The 23,153-nt window shown below is 41.0% G+C and overlaps 1 protein-coding gene across 1 annotated transcript in view; it reads left to right on the top strand.

Annotated features, from left to right (window-relative positions):
* Positions 1-3,198: 3,198 nt before the first annotated feature.
* The window catches only part of LOC309417556 (oxidation resistance protein 1-like), a gene marked incomplete at its 5' end in the record, with an annotated part of 140,545 nt that continues 120,590 nt past the window's right edge, over positions 3,199-23,153 (top strand). Inside the window, 2 exons of the mRNA XM_082015067.1 lie at positions 3,199-3,339; positions 5,088-5,185. Of these exons, the coding sequence (XP_081871193.1) occupies positions 3,199-3,339; positions 5,088-5,185 (239 nt within the window). The remainder of the gene's footprint in view (positions 3,340-5,087; positions 5,186-23,153) is intronic.

Genomic DNA, 23,153 nt, shown 5'->3' with positions numbered 1-23,153 from the left:
ACTTGATGATCTTAAAGGTCTTTTCCCACCTTAATGATTCTGTGATTCTGTGGTTATTCCTTTTCACCCACATGGCTTTGTCTCCTCAAATAACCAACGTCTGGAAGAGGTCATTGCTATATGGCTCAGTCTCCAATTACAGAGCACTAGTGCTTCAAAGTTCTCCTTGGCCCACCTGCTTAGACGTAGTGACAAACTGCGTGTCAAATTAGGCTTCAAAACAAAACAGATGCATATTTCTCAGTGTTTGCAGAAGGGAAAGGTGGTGATGGAACTACTCCTTAGAGTTCACTAAAGATTTTGTCTAGTTTGTAGTGTGTTAGTGGCATGTCATATATCTCTCTGGGGGTTGTTATTTCCCTTTGTTATGCTCAGAAACACTGGGTAAAAGGAACAATAAATAAGATAGCTCTCTATCAATCTACCTATACTTGGAAAATGAACAATTTGGACACCCACTTAGCAGCTGAAGGGAAAGCACTATACTATATCCTGGGAAGGGCAAATCATGTGTTCCATGGTGACAGAAATGGCTCATTCAGGCAGAAAATGTAAGTCTTTGGGCACTCTTAGATTGTGTAAGTTCAGCTGTAGCAGTTTGTTAACCAGCAGACAGATCCACCCTAGGTTTCTGCTTGAGCACTGCAGAAGACTCCAGAATGCATAATTGTTACCAATGCTGGAACTCAAAGTCTTAGTAATGATTTTTACCATGTAACTGAAGGTTAATTTTTTTATTTCAAATGATGCATTTGAAAGACAGCTTTGTGTTCAAAGTACTTAATTCATTTGTATTTCTATTATTCAGCATGCTTACTTTGCATAAGGAGTATCTAGAGCTGTGTTTTCCCATGTATGGAAAGCCATATGTGGGAAGTATTACAACAAGTAAAGTGAAATTACTATAACTTGGGTTTTTTAGCTATTTCAACTACATCAACAATTCAGTAAAGACACAAACCTGAAAAGCTGGTACACTGCCAGCATCATCTGTCTGTACTGTTGTGGAAAACTTCCAAGCAGTTTTTTCATGTTTGCTTTGGCAAGTGGTTACCAATAGGGATGGATGGTTGCTGTAGCTAGCAAGATTTTGGCATTTGTTAGACTTTCGTTTGTTTAATCCCTGTTTACCAGGAAAAGGCAGAAAAGGGAGGCAAAACTGCTCAGAGGTATGGCGTGCCCTCCTGGTGTGGTTTAACCCCAGCCGGGAACTCAGCCCCATGCAGCTGCCCACTCACTCTGCCCTAGTGGGATGGAGAGAAGAATCGGAAGCGTAAAAGTGAGGAAACTCGTGGGTTGTGATAAAGACAGTTTAACAGGGAAAGCAAAAGCAAAGCAAGGAATACATTTGCTACTTTCCATGGGCAGGCAAGTGTTTAGCCATCTCCAGGAAAGCAGGGCTCCATCACACGTAATGGTTACTTGGGAAGACAGATGCTATAACTCTGAACGTCCCCCACTTCTTCTTCCACCAGCTTTATATGCTGAGCATGACGTTATATGGTATGGAATATCCCTTTGGTCAGCTGGGGTCAGCTGTCCCAGCTGTGTCCCCTCCCAGGTTCCTGTGCACCCCCAGCCTCCTTGCTGGTGGGGTGGGGTGAGAAGCAGAAAAGGCCCTGACGCTGTGTAAGCACTGCTCAGCAGTAACGAAAACACCCCTGTATTATCCACACAGTTTTCAGCACAAATCCAGAACACAGCCCCGTACTGGCTACTGTGAAGAAAATTAACTTTATCCCAGCCAAAAACAGCGCACCTCTGTACAAGGAGAGAGTAAACAGGGACTCTTCAGTTTGAGAATACATATATATATACACACATACATAGTGTCTGTAAAGCATCCATTAAATTTAGCTATCGGTGGGTTTGAAATTGTCACCTGATGTTACAGGGACACACAGGTTCTTTTAGGCATCCTTGGCAGAATGAGGACTGGCCACATGGTTGCAGTTATAATTAGAGCCTTATTATTACATCAAAAACTTAATAATCACCGTAGGTTATTGTTATCTACAATTTCTAGCGGTTAGCATGTCTTAGTGTTATAGAGTATTCTTAGCAATTATCAGTTAAACAGAATTTATAGTAATTAGTGTACCTTTCTTACTATCTAGAGTTTTTAGTTACCTGGGTCCTCTGCAGATCGGGTCAAATTCTTAATAATCAGAGTGCAATACGATAACCATGATGTAGGTTCAGACTCTACCTAAAACAACATGAGTCACTCAGGCTCGGAGGAGGCAGGCGATGGTGGGGGTGTCCCAGACCCCCGGGGGATGACGGGTTTTGCCGTCCAGCAGCAGTTCTGGTCTATGTCCCACTTAGGACTTGCAGCTGCTTGATTTTTTAGGCAATACCTCACGTGCTGGTACGCTTCCCTGTTCCCTAATGGGTGTCACCACATCCTGGCAACAGTGCTTGGTGGGCAAATGGTCTTGTTGCAATGCTGACAGGGGGGCTGTCTGTTCTATAAGAGGGGTCATCACATCCTGGTGACAACCACAGTGTTGAAAAGGGGAAGAGAGAAGGGGGTGGTACGTGATCAGCATGCTGACGTATTACGTCCGTTTGTCTTAGAAAGGGGTGTTGGTTATGCTAACCATGTTACCAGGGTCGGGAACAGGGAGTACCAGACTCAGAAACAGAGGAAGTTATTTTTCACTCAAACCTGAGTAAATTACCACAGGTTCCCATGAATGCCAAAAGCATAACTAGGTTGAAAGAGGGATCAGACACAGTGGTCCAGATATAATCTCTTGGATCTACTCAGCAAGCTCCTAACCTGCTCATTTTCAGAAGGATAAATACAGCGGGATAATAAGTTTGCCCTTTTTCTTACGCCCTCTTTATAAATTCCAGTTTTTGGCGACTCTTGGGAATAGGATTGAGGAAGAGAAAAGGAGTTGTTCTGGCCGGCGTGGCAGTTCCCATACTGTCACAGTTACACTGGGTACGTAAACTGCAGGTGACACATTTAAAACAAACAAACAAACAAACAAAACCCAACAAAAACAAACAAACAAACAAACAAACAAACTTGTTCTGCAAATACAGACATACCTGCTTAGCCAGGCTGTGCCTGCCTGCCTCCTTCTAAGGCTCTGCATGAAGTCAGGAAGGTCCATGTAATATCGATGAGCCTGTACATTGATTGTGATGAGGAACACAGGATTGCTGCTGGCTCTCTTTGACGCCATGATTTACAGTGACTTCATGGAGGGTAAGACTGGCATTTCCAAAGCCGTTATAAATGCTGTTGCAGTTTTGACTGCTCAGCTACAAATGCTTGATCAAAAATATAAACGTAGTAACAAATACCTATTTGCATGCGGTTGGGTGTGTAGAATAACAAACTGCCAATTACAGTGCTGTTCAATATTAAGGTTTGGAAAACCTATTCTGTTTAAGATGTCGGCTTATTTAAACGTTTTGCAAGTGGACAGTCTAAATTGCGTATGCTCTGCTCTCTCACAGCAATATGTGTGCCATATGTCGCAGAGTTTGCATAATTCATGGAAGCCAGGTGTATAACTGTGCTGTTATGAAACTTGCATAAAAATCAGTATTTTTGGTATCCAGGAAACTGTGGGCATATGTGGACTATCCAAGAGCTTTTATGTGTAGTTGCTTTGTGTTTAGTTTGCAATTAAGTTGGGCATAGATCTTTTAGAATGACTTGAGAACATTTTAAGGAGATTTACAGTAGTTGTCTGTAATATCTTTTCATCAGGATTGATAATTATTCATGTGGTTTCATAATACTAGAAGTTACTTTTGTTCTGCATCTTGTTTCCTAAATATTTTAATGTGTTTTCTTCAAAAATCTTATCCCACAGAGAGAGTAGTAAGCAGTAAAGCAGGTGTAATGTGCTTTTGTAAATGTTTGAAATTGCCAGTGTTCACCAGGTATCGTGGGAGCTGAAGAAATTGCTCTTTCTAAAGTTACTAGTGCCAGTTAGCCTCTGATTTAATGAGGAGGGAAGGAAAATTGCTGGTACTGAAAAGTATATCTGAAGGATTGTTTCTGTAGTGTATTTTCGCTCTTCTGTTGAGGCACTGAAAATATCACTATTCTAAACTGGTATCTCCTCTGCTTTAAAATGTTTTCGTTTTTAATTAAAGTTTTGTCAAAATTACAGAAAACACTAGGAGGGAAGAGATTTTTTAAAATAGTAGCATTATTCCTAAAACAGAACTGCCCAAGACTTTGGTCGCACAGCTGCAGAAGAGGGCCAAGAGGAAAGTGAGATGACTCTTACCCTTTTGATTTCCAGTGGGGTGTTTTCCTTGGTGTGTCAGAGAGGATCTAGCCCAAGCAGCTCTCTGGGTCAGACCATTAAATCAACTGTGGTCAAGGGAGCTGAATGTCAGCAGGTTTTGGAACAGACCCCCGGGGGAGATAAAAGGTCAGAAACACTTAGTTGTTAAGGTTTTTTTTCTTTACTGCTTAAAAGATGGTATGCATATTATAATTTAAGTAACGACCTTTTTCTAAAATTTCACTTAGTTCATGTATCCAAATAGCTTTTATATTACTTCTGTTCATACACATTCAGGTTACTAGAGTAAAATGAGGTTTCAGCACGAGTGCCATTAATTTTCAGTTCTTACCAGTGCTGTGAACCTTTACATTTGTAGCTGTTTTTCAGTGTTTGTTAGGCTATGAAAATTTCCAAGACTCTCTTCCATGCTTTTCTTTATTTTAGCTACATTTAATTAGTGAATTTAACTACAAAAAGAAAAGAAGGAAAGCTAGAATCCAATAAAGTTGTATCTCTTTTTCCTTATTTTGCCTAATTTATAGTAAGAGATTGACTATTGCAAATGTAGAAGTTGATGTGTTAGTGCCCAAAGAAAATATTGGAAAAATCTTCTGTAGTTTGTCTGCATGCTTTGCTTCTATACAAGGACAATTCCAAGTGCCTTGGTAACAATAGAGGCAGGTTCTTATTCTAATCCCAAACCTGTGCATCCATCATGAAAAAACCTAAACGCATTTAGTCATTTCTCTCAAAGGAGTCACAGTGGGGATTAAACATTAAATTGTCACTCAGTGCTTTTGATCAGGGGTGTATTCTTTGTAGAAAGCCTGTACAGGAGTAGCACAGAAAATCTGTGAACTTGAAGACTCTGAGCTGCGAGGTGAAGACAGCATTATGCCAAATGTGGACACCCAAATAGAGTACGATGGTTCCTATTCCTGTGTCCTCCATCCTCCTGGCCTGACTCTGTCTTACTGTATCAGTATCACACATGAAGGACATAGCTTCCCACTCTGTGTCCAGGCACTTCTTTGTTTTCTTTCTGCCATTGTTATAAAATGCTTAAATAAGACATTACAAGTCTTGGAAAACATTAGAAAGCCCGAGTCGCACTTAGTACTTGAGAAATGGACTATGTGAACTCAACTGGTAGCTGAGCAGAAGGTGAAACAGTGCCGACAAAACAGTATTTAGGAGCTGGACACTTACTTTATTGTTCTGGATTCATCCTTCTGGACAAGGCTGACTTTACCAAATGCAGGACTGTGTGAAAACAGAATATTAACAAGAAGGAAAACTACAGCTTAGAAACAAGGACAAATTCCCAGCTGCATTAGGAGAGTGAGCACTATGTATTTTGCCATTTAAAACTTTTAATGAGAAATTAATTCATTTTTATCCCGTGTACTCCCTGAGATACAAACCTCCCCAAAGCTTAGGACCTAATGCAGGCAGCACATTTTCTGAAGCCACATCTGTTTCATGGTCGCCAGAATGTGCCGCAGCACTGCTGTCTTCCTGCTGTCAGTGCCTCGTAAAGCTTTTTATAGCCAGCCGTAGACTTGTGACGGTGAGTAGCATGTCGGTGTGAGACAGTCTGCTGACTGTAGACAGGGAAATATGCAAACTGGTTGGCAAGTCTCTGCTTTGCATAGACTGAAGGGTGTCTCAGCAAACAAAATGAAGTATGAACTTCCAGCTCTGTGCAAGAAAGGCTTCTTCTCCACAGGAGCTGTGACTAAGAGTTGCCTGAGTGTCTGAAAGGAGGAGGAGGAAGGAAACATCTTGTGATCCGGCAAGATATAAGGTTGAATTGAAGCAAAATGGGAGGAGTGGTTGAGCTTGCTTACCTCCTGGTTTATCCCTGATTTTTTCCCACAATCTCTACTGTCCTGGTTTCAGCCAGGATGGAGTTAATTTTCTTCACAGAAGCCAGTGTGAGGCTATGTTTTGGATTTGGGATGAGAAAATGTTGATAACGTGCTGATGTTTTGGGTTGTTGCTAGGTAGTCAAGGACAGTCCAGTTTCTCATGCTGGCCGCTAGTAAGAAGGCTGGGGGTGCACGGGAAGCTGGGAGGGGACACAGCCAGGACAGCTGAGCCAGGCTGACCAAAGAGATATTCCATACCATATGACATTGTGGCCGGTATATAAAGTTGGGACGAAGAAGGAGGTGGGGAGAGACGTTTGGAGTGATGGCATCTGTCTTCCCAAGAAACCATTACGCGTGATGCAGCCCTGCTTCCCTGGAGATGGCTGAACACCTGCCTGCCCATGGGGAGTAGTGAATGGATTCCTTGCTTTGCTCTGCTTGTGTGCGCAGCTTTTGCTTTACCTTTTAAACTGTCTTTATCTCAACCCATGAGTTTTCTCCCTTTTACCCTTCTGATTCTCTGCCCCATTCCACTGGGGAGGTGTGAGCGAGCGGCTGTGTGGGGCTTAGTTGTTGGCTGGGGTTAAACCACGACATCTATTCGTTTGGGTTGTCTGTGCCACTTATCTATGCCTTTGGCAGTGATGTGGCTCAGGAGATGGCCTCCAAAGCAGCACACTCCCACTCCCTGTCCTGTACTCTGTGTAAATGCAGTCTTCAAGTGAAATGTCTGCAAATCCCACATAGCATTCATGTCTGTGATGCTGGAAAAAGTCTTGCCGTCCTGTCTGTTGAGTGTCTCCTATACCGTGTTGTCACCACAGAGGAGTATTGCCTGTATGTTAAAAATCTGGCTGAGCAGAGGGTGTCCTGGCCAGACTCTGCTTATTCACAGGTCTTACGAGGAGATGCTGAGGGAACTCGGGATGTTTAGCCTGGAGAAAAGAAGGCTCAAGAAAGACCTTATCGCTCTCTACAACTACCTGAAAGAGGGTTGTAGTGAGGTGGGTGTTGATTTCTTTTCCCTAGCAACAAGCGATAGGACAAGAGGAAACGGCCTCAAGTTGCGCCAGGGGAGGTTTTGATTGGGTATCAGGACAAATTTCTTCACAGAAGGGGATGTCAAGCACAGGAACAGGCTGCCCAGGGAAGTGGTTGAGTCGCCATCCATGGAGGTATTTAGAAGACATGTAGATGTGGCACTTAGGGACATACATGGTTTAGTGGTGGACTTGGCCGTGCTAGGTTTACAGTTGGACTCAATGATCTTAAAGGTCTTTTCCAACTGAAATGATTCTATAATTCCATGATCTGCAGCTGTGCGTGAGCCTGCTGCTCAGATCTGCTCCTGAGGCTTGCACAGAGCCGAAAGCCGTGCATGAGCTTGGTTGGATCTGTGTATTTTGGATGTCAGCTAAGAACAGGCTCAGGCAAAGGCTTTACCCATATTGCATTTTAGGCCTAAATCTGTCTTGTATCTCAGCTTTGAAGTGTAAGGTGGGGTATTTCTACCTTGCCTTACAGGTAATGAAAGCCTTTACTGATGATGAGGCTCTCTAAAAAGCAGTTTAGTGCTGATTTTTATAAAATCTGATTCATATTGTATGCAAAAAATGTTAAGGAACAGATATGTGCGTGTTAGTTGCACCACATCTGTGATAGGGCATGAACCCCCTCCATGTGTAACAAGAGGAAAAAGACATGTTACTGGACTTCTTGTGTGAGAAGGAAAATAACTGTCATAATTTATAAGAAACCTAAAGTAGGCACGGATGGAGGACCTGACAGCTGACCTAATTAGAGAAGGGCTGACTATAATGAGGCGTGCTCCAGCAAATTAACTAGTTTGTCCAAGCTAAAAGACCCTCATCTTATGGTTGAGTGTTAAGGAGAAATACTTCTCTGCAATATTACTTAAAGCACAGTTCTGGAAAATACCGATATAAGCAAAACATTTAATAACAGTATCAATATTATGTTCATATTTCTGCTACAGATAAGGTACAAGTAGGTATCAATAGAAATGCAAAGACTGGGGTATTATTTAAATGTAAAATATTGCTAGCCCTGATTCATATTTTCATTTTTAGATTAGATTTTCATTTTAGATTATATTTCATTTTGGGTTAGATTTTGTCAGCTCTCCAGCCAGATTCATCTGCATTTCTGCTAGTAGTAACAGGTTGCAGTTAATTGTCCCACTTCTATCACAGGTGCAAAAACCTTCCAATTTTCTTCTGTTTTTATCTTTCTAGGATTGCTTTTTCAGTGAGGCATCATCTGACTTAAGCTCATTTTAGCATGTAAAAATCCTTTATTTTTGACAGTTGTCAGTCATACTGACAAACTGGTGTCCATTTATTGAAATGGACACTTGATTTGAAATCTGTTGGTTTCAGAATGTCAGTAGATTTGTGGAATAAACAGTTCAATTTAAAAGAATGTTAGGTTGAGAAATTTTGGGGTAGTAAGACTTGCTGTCAGATTCTAAGTTTGCAACATTTTTGAACATGTGGGTTTGATCATCTTTTAAAGATTAAAATTTTAAAATACCAAATCAAGTAGTGCATTAATACAGTGTTAGACTAGTGTATTCTATTAAAGCAGAACAAGAAGTGTAGTAAAACAGTTAGCATAATCCACTAGTCCACAGTGATGACATCGTAAGGCCATCAAGGAAAAATATATGCCTAATATTTCAGGTCAGTCTTCCTAAAGGAAAAGATTTATCGAACTTGCCAGTAATGTAATCATCTCTTGCTCAAACACAATAATAGAGGATTGTAAACTTTTAGGATACTAACACCACTCATCTTGCTGTGGTAACGAAATACTCTAAGTTGAGAAGAAAGGAAAATCTAAAACCCCTGAAGCAATCGTGACTCCTCCTGACTATGCTATGCAACAAGCAAAGACTCCCATCACAGATATTTCTTTTTTAAGAGTTACATATATCTGTTATCTTGCAGCTCTTCAGCGCACTGTCTGGAATTCAGAGCAAAGCAGAATAATTCCTGTGTGTAATTCTCCATGATGGTGAATCAGAGAAAATTCTTAACCCTGTGTCTCAATCCTAAATAAAATCAGTGTTGCAGGAGTGCATGCCTCTGCCATCTCTGCCACCGGTGTGGTGTTTAGGAAGGCTAATCAGTCTTGCAAATTTTGATTTTGGTCATGGGGCAGACGATTCAAGTGGAAGCTAAAGAGATGGCCAGCTCATTGTACGGTGGGCACTACGTAATGACCAGCTATCGACTACCAGCTAGGTTGGTATGCAGCCAGGAAGTCTCCCTCTTAGAAAATTGTTTCCTTATGAGACAAAGTAGTTCAAGATATTGCTGTCCCCTCTACTGAAAGATATGAGTGTTCGTGATGTATTTCAGTGGAAAGGAAGACAAATTAGTTTAACACAGATTATGAGAGCTCTGTGGTGAATTAATCACATCTCAGCAGCAGAGGAGCAACTCCTTTAAATCATTGCTGCTGCTTAATAGGTGAACATTTGACCATCTCCCTATGCATGACACAGATTGCTATGTTGAGAACATGCTCTTTAGACTTTTTCTGAATTTAAGCAAATGCATGCATTCTTTGTTGCTTTAGGGTGGAGAGGACCATAATCTGGTTTGCAGTTCACCATCCTCCAAGGTTGTGTAGTCCTGTTTAAACAAGCAGGCATACTGAGTTCAGTGCCCCAAATTCCAACTCATATATTGTGTATCCCTGTAGAAGATTTGCTCAAATTAAAGTAGCTTAAATATTCATATGACCCAGCTTTTTAGACTAATTGCAGACAAAATAAATTAAAATACATAATCAGATCCTTGCATGAAGTACTGTAAGAAAAGCTTTAACAAAAATCCCCCTGAGAAGAAAAAGTCAATAAATGTTTTATATAGTGCTTTCCAGTCCCTTTTATCTTGAGAAAAAGTTCTGTTACTTATAGTGACAAAATTGTGCAAATTGTAACTAATTATCCTATGATTGGTTTGTCTTTACTCAGCTTTTATGAAGGGTGGGGGAGAGGAGATTTATCTGAGTGTGCTATGCGTTTGCTTTGCTTTGCCTCCTTTCCTAGGGGATAGGAGAAGAAGGTTTGGAGTAAGCCTCCGCAAGACCATCCAGTAAGTAAAAAGAATGACCACTTCCACATGGTATAAACAATTATTTATCTGTCTGTCTTATCTTCTGTGGGTTTTTTGGACCGTGCTGAGTGCAGACCAGCAGAGACCGAGAGTAGCTGGTAATAGATGGTATGATACAACTGTCGTCTTCTGCCCTTCGTACCCAAGGAAGTTCAGTAGATGAACCAAAGACATTAATGAATGTATCACTGTGTCTGGTAGATAAATTGTGCTCCTCTAATTATACTGATGGGACTAAGAAACAACCTTCCTCTGGGTAATATGGGCATAATTATGTCAATCCTATAGTCCAAAGCCATAGCTGTGTGTCTTTGCTGTAAAATGGCAGTGCTGAGGTGCCATTTTTGAGGGTGTAATGTCAAGACAATCCATATCAGGTTTTCTATTTGTTTAAACAGTGCAAGTTTCTTTATAAAACTTACTGCTCTTTGTTAGCAAGTGTTGTACACTGATAAAATGATGAAGGGAAAAGCATACACTTTGATATTAATGCTCAACTAGCTGCTCTCAGAAATCAATATCTTAGCTATCACTTCACCACACCTTCAAAGAACACTTTTTAAACGTTCCTGACATTTTTTCCTGACATCTTCCTTAACTGCAGGTAATTTATAAACCTCTAAACAAGTATGAGTCATCCTGCTTTTAAACTCAGTGACTCTTCTGCACTGAATAAAAGGCGCTAGCCAAAAAAGGAAGTTTCTTTTCAAAGAGAAGCTGAAAATGTTTTTAGATTTATGCTGTCATCCTTCTACCTCAGCAAAGCCAGGCTTGCGTACGTGTGTGCTCTAGATGCATTTTACGTTCTCTGGTGTTGGAAGCACACGTATGTGTGAACTGGTTGTCATAACAAAGATGCATGTACCTTGAATAAGTAGGGCTGGGCTGAGCTCATTATTTGATACAGCCCTAAGGAAGGACCTGATGACCTTGCTGCGCTCCCAGCTGGGACTTGTGGTAGAGCTGACCTCCTGGCAGAGGAAAGGTAAGGAGGAGGAGGAGTTATCTTGGAGATAAGTCCTTAAGCCCTCCTGTCACTGGTGGAAAGAACCTGGAGTTTTGCAAATCTGGTGGTCCTGGCTGGCATAACATATCACTGACGTCTCTGGACACATGCGTTTGTCACTGCACATGTTTTATAGCCTTGTTTTTGTCGCTGCGGTTGAGGTTGGTCAGCACTGTGGTACTTTCACAGTGTCATTGTCCTATCCAGAACAAGCACTGATGCTACTTGTTCTTGAAGCTGTAACTCTGCACGTAAGGCATATATTTGTATCAGCTGCTCTTCAGTTTTGAAGTCACTGACGATAGGTGATGAAACAAACTCCAAGAGCCTACCGCTGAACACGGTGAGAAATTGGGATCAGATCATTGTTCTTAAACATAGTGCTCAGTCCAGCTGTGCTGCAGGGGTTTTTAAGTATGCTTGGTATCTTGTTATTAGCTGAGCCAGGCAGAGGAGTCGTCACTGATGCTGAGCAACAAAGAACTAAGAACATGCTTTAGTTTGTCGCTTGTAGTTTGTAGCTTGCCAGCATATCCCTGGTATGTCTCTGATCAGAACTTGAACCTCTCTGTTAGCTTGAAAGCCCTTGAAAGGCCTTGCCTGAGTTGTCTGGTTGGACGTGCAATGCCAAGTGGTGGTGGATCTGCCTTTACCTCTGTCTCCTCTCCTGCAGCTGCCCTGAGACACGCTGGCCTTTGGGAAACTGTGTATAAAATTGTGCACTGTTGAAGTACGCTTTTTGTGTAGGAATTTACTGGGTCTAAGAGCATCCTGACCGATACCCAAAACATCTTAAAGATTTGTGTTCTGCAGTAGTGTCTAATTCAGGTTTGAGATGAATTGTTAGATTTAAGTGTGTGTGGGAAAGATAAGCAGCAGGTATGTTATTAAAAGACTTTGTTTTTATGGGAGAAACTGTTTGCAAGTTCATAAGAATATGAATCACCTGGCCACTGAAGTCCTCTGGAGTTTACTTTATTGCTAGATAAAGTAGCTCTAGTTCAATACCTGAACTCTTCTGTTGCCATTTTCAAACAATACTTCAGAGTGTTTTCACATTTGTTTTCATGCCTTTGATAGCTCAAGTCAAACACTGTCAAACAGAATATAGCTTGACTGTATCAGATTTATGATTAGGTTATTGCAGGAGAATTTTCCCACAATTGTTCTTTGTTTTATTTGCAATAAATATCAAGAAGAGTTTCACAATCAGTGCATTTTGCCATCCAAAACACCACCAAGTGATGTGTGCAAATGCTGTGTGCGGCAGTAGCTCATACGGGCCTTGAACTCCACAAGAAGACAGTAAAATAAGCTGTCTGAAAGAAGTACCCCGGGGAGCCTAAAGAGTTGTGGCCAATCCACCCCATGATGTGCAGACTTACGCAACGAAACCTTTGTGAGGTGTTTCCCTCCCTTTCTAGGTGAGCATAGTAACTGGAAGCTGCAAGATAAAACTGGAATAGGGAGGGAGGAAAAGAAGCCCTGAATGTGAGAACTTCTTTTTTTCAGAAGCTATTTCTCAAAACTTTACAATTTGCCTAAACAGATCTGGAGAAACAGATGACCAAAGCCATCAACTACGTCCAGAGTTCTTTTTCTGCTGTTAACTATTTATTAAACAAAACAAATATAAAGCTAAGAAATAGCACTATATGGGAAGGTTTTAATGATGGAAGAGCAAATGATGTAACATCTTTCTCTTTTTTAAGAAATTTTATCAGTTGAAACCTGAGAAGTGGAAAAACTTTTAGAAACATTATTTTCAGAGAGAAATACTGATCCTTCTCCTGTTAAATATTCATACAAGGAGCAATTCTAGATTCCTCAATCTCCACAGGCCACAGTCCCTTTGGGGGTGCACCTGCTCTAGCATGGGCTCATCTGCAGCCCCAGTTCCTTTGCTGTGGAGCACCTCCTTCTGCTCTGGCCTTGTTCTTCCCTTTGGCTCCTCCATCTTCCTTCTCTCCCTTTTGCCCTTTCTTAAATAAACTTAAGAAAATTTTGCCCTTTCTTAAATAAGATTTCACAGAGGTACCACCAGGTTGGCTGATGGTCTCAGCTGTGTTCTGCGGCTGTTGCGGAGCTGGCTGGGACTTGCTGTGTTGAGCACAGGGCAGGCCCTGGCCTCTTCTCACCGAGGCCATCCCCGAAGCACACCTCTACCAAAACCTTGGCATGGACACCCGATACAACTGCTAAGTGTAAGAAACAGACCAATGATTTAAAACATTTGGAATAAGGTTCTTGTAACTGTAAATAGGAAGCATGGAGGGTAGTTTTAAAAAACATGTTGCATTCTCAACAATGTAAATTATTTACCTTAGCAAAAACAGTGCAATAGAAAGACCTTATAAGAAGTAATAAAAATCATTACATGAAAAAAATAAGTTAAAAATGCATTTCCTAAGATTTCTCAAATTAAGCACTGATGCAAGACATACACAAACCTGCAGTTTGGAATAGTCTTATTCCCTGCCACTTTAACTGTCAGTGGCTACATGTCTCTGTTTTCAAAAAGAGCAAAACTGGATCTTCATTATTTAAAGAAAGGCAGTAGTGGGAAGCACTGGCAGTGACACGCCTCTTTTAAAAAATACTCACAAAATTCAACATCCAATAGACTCAGGAATATTTCCAAGAAAGAAGTTATTTATCCACAACCCATGCTGGAGCAGAAGAAACAAATAAGAAGGAAGGAGCAACAGAAGAGAGGAGTGGGAAGCAGAGAGTGGCTGAGACGAACCGCTACACTGGTAACTCCCTGCACCTCCCATCACCTCACTGAAGGGGCTGAGTGTAACCTGGGGTGATAACAAGGGGAGTGGAGACCAGGGAGGGGAAAGGAGAGGCGTCTGGAATGAAACTGAGGCTGGAAAGAGGGGGTTTTTTTCCTAAGTGTATAAATATTTGTCTGTTTTGTTCATTTCTCAATATGTGAATCATTAATTAAATATTTATGCTAAATGACAATAAATTAAGTGTCCCCAAATTAAGGCTGTTTTGCCTGCAACAGTACTTGGTAAGAGATTTCCCTCTCTTTATTTCTACCCAAAAGTTTTCTCATTCTCATTCTTCCTATTTTCACTTGTGTCCCGTTGGGGACAGAGGGAGCGAGCAGCTGGGTGGGTGCTTGGCTGCCAGGCAGGATCAAAACCACCACAGCAATCTATATCTTTGCAGTTCTTCACACTTGCTTTCCCAGTATTTGTTACTGTCTGCCATTACAAAAGGTCAATTACCAGTGGATTTTTCCAGATCAATCTTCCTTACACCTTTTAGAAACTCTGCAATTAAGATGCATTTCCTTGCTAAATATTTTTTACTGTTTCCAAGTATTTTATATATAATAAAAATAATTTACTGATGCAGCACACCAGCATGTGTTGATGCCTCACTATACCCGTAAGTTATGTTTCAGACTATCGGGGAAAAAGTGACACCCAAAATACTTTGCTTCCAGTGATGCTCCATTTGAAATCAACTTGCCCCCTTTTGCTCTTAAAAAAAGGAAATGTGACACTGACTAGAATGGGAAATACCTGACTTAAACTTCACAGAATTAGAAGGTTTGTGTTGAAATTTGTATGATTTTTTAAAATATAAAATCTATCTTAACAAGGAATAGGCATAGAAATGAGAAGTTTTTTCTGTTGAAAAGCAAAACCATGATGATTAGTTTTAAAGTGATAAGATTCTGACCTCAAGCTACCTCTTTTTGCAGAGATAATTTGTTACCTTCAATTGGCAATGGTGTCTATGCAGGTAGCCCTTTTTAATTATGGAGAATTTATTTGAAGTTTGGGTCTAAATTTGCCCCTTGCTCACAGTTAGACCTGCGAATGGCATGTGAATTGTGACAAGAAGTCTAATATGATTTTAAAGGAGGGATGTTATTTCATCAATGATAAATTTTCCCTTCAGAAATTCATTAAGCTGAGGCTGCCTTCAGCCTCTCTTGCTCATCCCAGCAGGTTCTTGTACAGCCCTAAGGATCCAGGATGAAGGCAGCAGAAAAAAACCTTAGGAATTACACAAAACAGGAAAGAATTTTTGAGATTAAGTAGTGCTTTAGTGTGGAACATTGCCACTGTGGGATTACACAGTGAACACTGGACTCCCAGGAATAGATAAGATGCATTTCTTTTGGTTTTCAGAAGAACCAATGCCTCTTGGGGGTTCATGGAGGGTGCACACTGTTAGCAGAGACAGCCCTGACTGCTTCTGTTTGAGCAGTAGCTAAAGGAGCCTGTATTTTACCACCTCTTTCCCTACCTACGTTATGGGTCTTGTCCCATTCAGTAGTGAGAGGAGGACAGTTATGCTCTGATGCATTGAAGACCATGATGGGCTGTGGCATCTTCTTACACGGCTGATCACCTGCAGGTCAGCAGGATAAAGCAGCCCTACAGTAGTGTAATTAAGCCTATTAGACTGTAGACAAAGATCTTCCTTGCTCATCTGTTAGGTTTCCTTCAGTCTTTTCCGACAGAGTTGTTCCTGTGAAAAGCTGCTGCTTTGCCCACTGCTGAATATAGTTGACATTTTAAGCTTCTGCTTGGATTCCGCACTAACAGGCTGCCAGGTCCAGTTCTGGTTTGTGTAACTGGTTCATTTGGAATGGAGTAAATTGGGAGGCAGGCTATCAGTACATGCCATGGAGAGGGAGGCTTTGCCGTCATAATGCAGCAGGAGAAGAAAAACATCTTCATCTAGATATATCATAAAATGTTGCCCTTTCTTTTATCTGAGAGTTCTCCAAATTTTTCTTTAAGAAACATTCCTATTCTGACATTAACGATACCCTGTTTCTCCAGGAAAGTGCATTTCCCCAAGATTCTTCTAGATTGTCAGGTAGAAAAGACATGAGATGAATGCTGTAACATCAGTCTGAGCCCTCCGTGCAGCCCACCACTGCAGGCAGAATTTGCTCATGTCCACGTGATGTTCTGTGAGTGCCGATTATGCAACATTATGATGACAGGACATAAAAATGTTCCCATAGAGAGAACAGCGGTTCACAAAAAATGTCATCAGTTCAGAGTTTTTTCTAAAGCATCCCTCAAATAGCATTAGTACATTGTAAAACTACAGTTCTTGCAAACTTTTTTTTGCAGTCTGCTGAAAAATGAAAATGGAAAGAGAAATAATACGATACAATAAATGAGACATGAGAATTGGAAGAACAAAGACAGAAGTTATAAAGAATTAAGATGTAGGATATGTAGGAAGAAGAAAGACAGAGGCTAAAGAAAGTGATAATGCACAGGAGCCAAAATGTATTATTTCATTGAGGACCAGTACAATACTTGTAATCACTTAAAACTTGTGCAAAAAATCAAGAGCAACTTCAAAATTAAGGAGAAAGGAAAAAAATTTAGTGGAAAACCCCATGGAAAATGTGAGATCAAAAGGATTAATTTCACATAACCTTACATTCAAGTGCATATAGCTTCTGCTCATGCTTGCAGTGTCGTATGGAAGTCTTATGTTCCCATGATGTAAAGGTGTGTTATTAACTGTTTTGAGAATTTACAGTACATGTCAGATAATAGTATTCACCAAAAGTATAGTTTCTGTCATCTAAGTGACTTGAGAGAGCACACAGGAGGGCAGAGTGTATCAGGTAGCCTAAAGGAAATCCAAAGTTTGCCCATTGCAGACAGATGTGTCCTTACTATGCAAATGTTAGATTTAAATCTAGAATTGTGAAATCTTTGGAGTTCTGTCAAATAGCGTGACTAGCTAGTGAGGGACAAAATATACCTGGTGGTGCCGTAGAATGAATGGCCATATCACCCTCTGTATATTACAAGGCGATGAATAAATAAATAACCCCCAGTTGTTCAGATCTTTCCTCAGCTAATATTTCATTTTATCTGTCAGTTTACAAAGGCATATATTTTATTACTTGCCCTACTTTGCTTTCTCCACTATGGAAGACTTGTGAGCAGTAGATACATGGAGTTATAGACAGTTCTTTAAGCAGGATTCAATCAGAGGCTGACAAATGTTTATTTTAGTTTTAGAAAGTTAAACATTAACATTCCTACCTATGGCCAAGTTTTATTTCTCTGGCATAGCTCTACCAGATACCAGTAACCCACTGTCTGGAAGCAATGGGCCCGATTCTCATTGTCCTCGGTAGGCAATACGGTGAATAGATAACAGGATGTTAAACCACTTGTGACAGGGCTCAGATAGGGCTTAAAATCTTGAAGTGTATGAATTTGCCTCCAGTTATGTATAAGTCTTGTGTCCCTGGCAGAGTGGAGTAGTGAAGTTGTAATGGACATGTCCATGTACCTGTAGAGTCCAGCTGTGGTCAGAGCAGGTCATGGCGGCAGGGGAAATGTGTCACAGTCTCTGCTAGCACCTGTGGTTTTTTTGTGTGCCTATAGAAACGCAAGCCCCGGTTCCAGCCTCATGAGTGCAGTGCTGGAATAGCAAAATGGTTCTGCTTCCTTTTACTCTGCTTCAAGAATCTGGCCTTAACGTATGTTGGGTCAAAATAGGTTGTATCCTGAACTGAGTGAAAGTGGTCTTCATGTCATCATCCCGTACTTGCACCAAAGGAACCCCTCATGAGTTTGCAGGCATACTTCTGCTTTTCTAGCCACATCAGGACCTCAGTTTCTGGATTTTCCTAACACCTTTCTTTATTGCTGCAAGTTATGGTTTCTTAAACAGCTTATTTAAGATGGAAGATGGCTGCTGTAATTTAGGACTAATTCTTTTACTGTCATCTTCAGAAAAAGAAATAAAAAGTTGGTGTTAAAAATAGTGATGCCTTTATTTACATTTTTCCTTTGCACTAAGAGTTTGGAAAATGTATCAACTGAGGTATGTGACTTGAGGTATATTTAGGCCTTAACCACTGCCAGTCAGGCTTTGCTAGTCTAGAATTCTTATTGTCCTGCAAGGCACAAGAGGATGCATAGGTACTGAACGTGCGAGGAGAGCAACTATTTCTACATTATAGATGTATGTCGACCATCATAGATAGAAGGATGTGTATGCTTCTGTGGTATCCTTGTCCACTCAAAGGAGTGAAAGGTCAGATCTACTAGTGGGAGGAGCTGCATGGCATTTATTCTCTTCTCAGAGGCTTTTGAGGATGCAGTGTTAGTGGGGTATCACTCCTGCCTTTCCTCAGGAGCAGTGGTAGAAGCTCCAGAGATTTCACAGTACCTGAATCCCCCTCCATGCTGCCATGCTTGTTCCCATTTTGGCTGATTCCTACTTGTCCTTTTTGAGGTGGGTGTTCTGGGGAGCTGGAGGTGGGAATACAGGTTCCTCTGGTTTACGCAGATACCATTTCTAGTTTACAAAGAATTGAGTTGAGGTGAGGCAATGAGCACTGGGAAAGAAATACGGCCCTGAGGAAGAAGGGATCAGCTTAGGTCACACTGTAGGGTCTTCCTTTCTGGATCCAGGGAATGGACAGGCTCAAGGCTTGGGTATACCCAGATACCTTTCAGCTCTCAGTGGCTTCCATGACATTAAGCTTTAGAGGACACTCTAAGGAGCTGGTGCTATTTAGGGAAGCTGTGGGTCAAGTATGAGGCTGTGAATGTAGGAAGAGAGAAGGTTAAAGAGCAGTGGCAGGAAATACAAGCTTTGTGAAAATGGCTGAGCAGAGACGGTGGCAGCTTCTCAGTAGGGGCGATTTACTCATAAATAGACTTGTCACAGCTCAGGTTTGCTTCAAATGTGGCTTGGCAGGGGAGTGAACAGGGGCCTGGTCTTCCAAAGGAAGCTCAGGAACCTCATGCCCATGTACCACGTGCCACCTCTGCATCCTGGACTCCCAGCTCAATTTGTGTTAATTAGATAGACACTACATTCCATGGCTAGGGGTCCTTATTTAATGTCATAAATTTATGGCAATAAAAAGAAATGCTTTGTATCGGCCATTAGGCTTTGGTCAGAGAGACTGTGTTTTTTGTAATTGCTGTGAGTGTCACTCTCCAGAACTGCTCGGTGTCCCAGTTAGCTGCCTTCACCTTGCGTGGCTGGTGGCTTCTGTTTTGTCCTTAGTTTTCTCCCTTTGTATTTGATGGTGATTATGACCGTGGAAGATGAATGGCACTGGCAGATGCCGTAGGTGTGCAGTGAAGGGAGGTTTTGCACAGGAACCCTCCTGTGCTCTTGTCTGGCTTATTTCTGATTTTAGAAGCCCAGCATGCTGCGCCACACAGATGGAGGTGTGGGCAACTGCCTGGTAAAGATGGGGGCGAAGTCATTCGCTCTGTTTATGAACAAACCAAACTCGAATCCCTGGATTAAACATCTTGGATGCTGAAACTGGACTCCTCATTCAATGCAAAAATTTAAAATTAAGTATTACTTAGCTTTGGTTCTCAGCACTAACTAGCTCTAATTTCAGTAGGTGTTTCTGGCTGTTCAGTACTTTCAAACATCAGGATGTTCCTCTAGATAGGAATATGGTTGTATCACTGTCCACAGTGCAATTCATGGCCTGAAATAATTCCATTTTGCCGCTCAGCATCTGATTGCATTGCCTTTCAAAGCAGAGAAATCTGCTGAAGAGAAACATTTGTGCTGCAGAGAACAGAAAAGCTTGTGCTTTTTCAGTGGTCTAATTCTCAGTGTTCCTCCTGAATTTACAGGAAACATGTCAATGTAAATAATGAGAGAAGAAATACTGTACTTCACTGTGTAACCACTTTTTATCTATTGAAGTTGGGAAATACCTACCGAGGTGGTACACTTGATAAAGCTTTGCTTTCCAAAGCAGTGGGGATACAATGTGTACACACATTTTCCTGATAGGTTGATGCTAAAACTGTTGCTAGGACAAAATTAATTGGAGTGTCCATGCCATGAATATCACAGCACATCCCTTTTTCTCTTATTTGCTTATTTGTGCTTCTTAACTTTTAAAATGCTGTTTAATTTCCTAGCACACAAGTTCCTGGAGCTGGAACATCTGGAAGTGAGAACAATGGGCTCACTGCATGTTTCAAAGAAAGGTGTTCCACCCACGTGGTGGGCATAGGGGAGTAGGGAGATGTGAAGGATTAGTGAGAAGCATGGAGAAGTCAACCTGTAGCTCTTCAGCTGAGAGGATTCTGACCAGTGGTGCAAAAGGTTCCCTAGTGGGAAGCTGAGTTTAAGCACTGCCTGAATTACTGGAGAGAGGTGATTGCTCTATCAGTCTGCTGGTGTGTCTGCATTCGTCAGTAAATTTTACAGAGAATGGAAATTCTTCTGCTCCACATTTCTAGATATTAATTTCTGCCTGAGTGTATTCTTTCAGTTATGGCCACATGCTTTAATGTCTATACCCTCCTGTACCTTTTACATTATGAGGGAAAAAGAGAAGTTGCAATGAGACCTTTTTTCTAGGGAGGACACCAAGCAATTTAGCGTTGGGTTTGCAGGTGGTGCTGTACACATAGCTTCTTAGAAAACACCATACTGAAAATATTATAGCATGAGTGGTCTTTTTTTTTTTTATAGCTATTTCTTATTTGGGTACTTTTTTTGTAAAGTCCTTTGTGTAATACAAAGAAGGATGCTAGCAACCCACTTACTTTAGGAAATATGCCTTTCTAATGATGTACTTCTGTTTCATAAATTGCAAGATGTAGAAATTTGATCTGATGGATTTTGAGGTGGAAGTGAAGAAGAGCAGTGGACAGGGCCTGCATTAGTTATAATGATGTTCATGTATTCTCCTTGAAAGGACAGGAAGAAAGAAACCATTAGAGAAGAACAAAACTGCATTAATAATATTTTATAATAGCATAGATGTTAACACCATGGGCTGCATAATGTGTTTTGGTTTGTTTTGAAGCTGAACTTAACAGTCAGTGCTGTTTTAGTAAAGGAAAATGGTGAAACCTAAGGTCATCAGTGATATCAGTTCCTAAATTTACATTCCACCTTTTAAAAGTCTGTTGAAATACAATATATGTCCCTTAGATGCCATTTCAGAAGGAAATTTAGACTAAGAGTCAGCTTGTTCCCAACTGAAACCTTTATTTCAAGATGCAGGTAAGAGGCCAAAACGATTAAAATCATAATTGAATTTTACGGTTACGGCCTTTGCAACATTAATTTTATTACAGCAGCTGGGAATCAAATAGAAGTATAAATGCCCTTTTTTTAACCCCCAAAGGTTTGTTTTAAAAAACTGGTGTCACGAGGATGGATCACTCTTACAGAATATTAAACATAACAAGTTTAGGTGTTGCCAATGATACATCATTTTATGGGGTAAATAACCAAATTATTTCATACTTTTATATTCCCTCTTCCTGTAAATGACAGCTAAACGGGAATAAATTGCCTATCTGTTTCCAAATGTCACTTTTAGCCACCTGCTTTCTGAACTTCAGAGATGCTCACTAACAGCCCTGGTATTGCTTTGCCTCCCTGTGCTATTTATAGTTAACGTCAATGCGAGAAAGTTGTTTATTTCTCAAACTGGTTTTCTTCTGGGAAATCAGGGATGTATGCCTCCTTTCAGAATTGACCATCAGTGTTTCTAACCTATCTATGATCAGAAAAAGGGACATATTGCAGTTCCCCAATTTCCAACAAGAATAAAACCTTATTGTTCGTTAAAACTGTAAAGTGTGATTCATGGGGTCTATAAGGCAGTGATCTCTTTTGCAAGGTTTCTTTCAAACTGCAGTTTTGCAAGCCTGTTATCCCTGATAAATTTTGTGGTTCGCTATCTTCTCACATCTCGTGTCAAGCTGGCTCTAAGAGCTAGCTAGCACACTCAACAACTGCTGATGAAAATGAAGAGCATGAAAAGTAAAATGTGACTTGCAGAGAAGCTGAAGAGTTCCTATTTATGTGATCGTCCTGGATGAGTCACTGAAGTAGAAGTGAGATGACTTGTGGTGAGGGAAGGCAACTGGCTCCAAGAGTTGTCATTCGAGCCTGTCCCATGTAGCCTATTTGGGAGGAGGGACAGAAGATGGAATGAGAGATAGGGAAAAGCAGTTACTTAAGGCATTCCTCCTCCACGGCATATCTGGGGGTAAAAGAAAACAAAACCAAACCCTTGATGTAGTTCCTTGATGAGCTTAACAGCTTTGATGAAGGGAGTTGGATATGGCAGTGGCAATGTGGCCTCTTTGACAGTCTTGGTTCACAGAGTAGAGGACGATCAAGAGACTTGTAGCTGGAGGAGGAAATGTTCAGCCTTCTTTTCTATTATTTTCAGAGCTGAACTGATACACGTTTCCAAAATATACAGTTTTATAGCAAGCAGGCATTTTAGATCATAGCACTGATTAAACACTCCCCTGATTTGGCAGTTGCGAAGGCACAAAGAATTCTGGAGTGGCAAGAGATAAACTCTCATTACAAGAGACCAGCATTGACCTGAGAGATGTCTGACGTCAGTGTCATGGCAAGTAGTTGCTGAGAAAGTCACTTAGAAAACAGATTGCTTTTGCTGAGGGTTCCTGGTATTGGAGTGACTCTGCAAAGAAATTATTTTTGAAAGCTGCTGTCATTTCTTAATGCAGGCCTTGTTTTGCTGAGTACAGGAATATGTCAAAAACAGCTTTTCCTTTTGGTATATGGTATCTGAAGGTACCCACAGTTTCTGAATGGAGTGGGCTTTTTTCTTTAGGACTGGTGACAGCATCCTGACTGACAAAGATGCTTCTGCCTTTATGCTTTCCTATTAAAGCTCTCATTTTCTCATAAGCAGGCTAACAGGTAAAGGAATTCCAGTTGACTTATGAAGACAGATGCACATTATTACATTAACAGAGGGGCTATCTTCTGTTTTAAAGCCATTTGTGGGGAAAAAAACACCAATAAAAAAACCACCAGATAGGCAATGATCATGTAAGATGCTACATGCAGCCAG

The sequence above is a fragment of the Phaethon aethereus genome (genome assembly GCF_964289735.1).
Source record: "Phaethon aethereus genome assembly, chromosome: 2".
In the NCBI taxonomy this organism is placed as follows: Eukaryota; Metazoa; Chordata; class Aves; order Phaethontiformes; family Phaethontidae; genus Phaethon; species Phaethon aethereus.
Note: the sequence above shows the minus strand (reverse complement) of the source record. Positions and strands in the feature narration are given on the sequence as shown.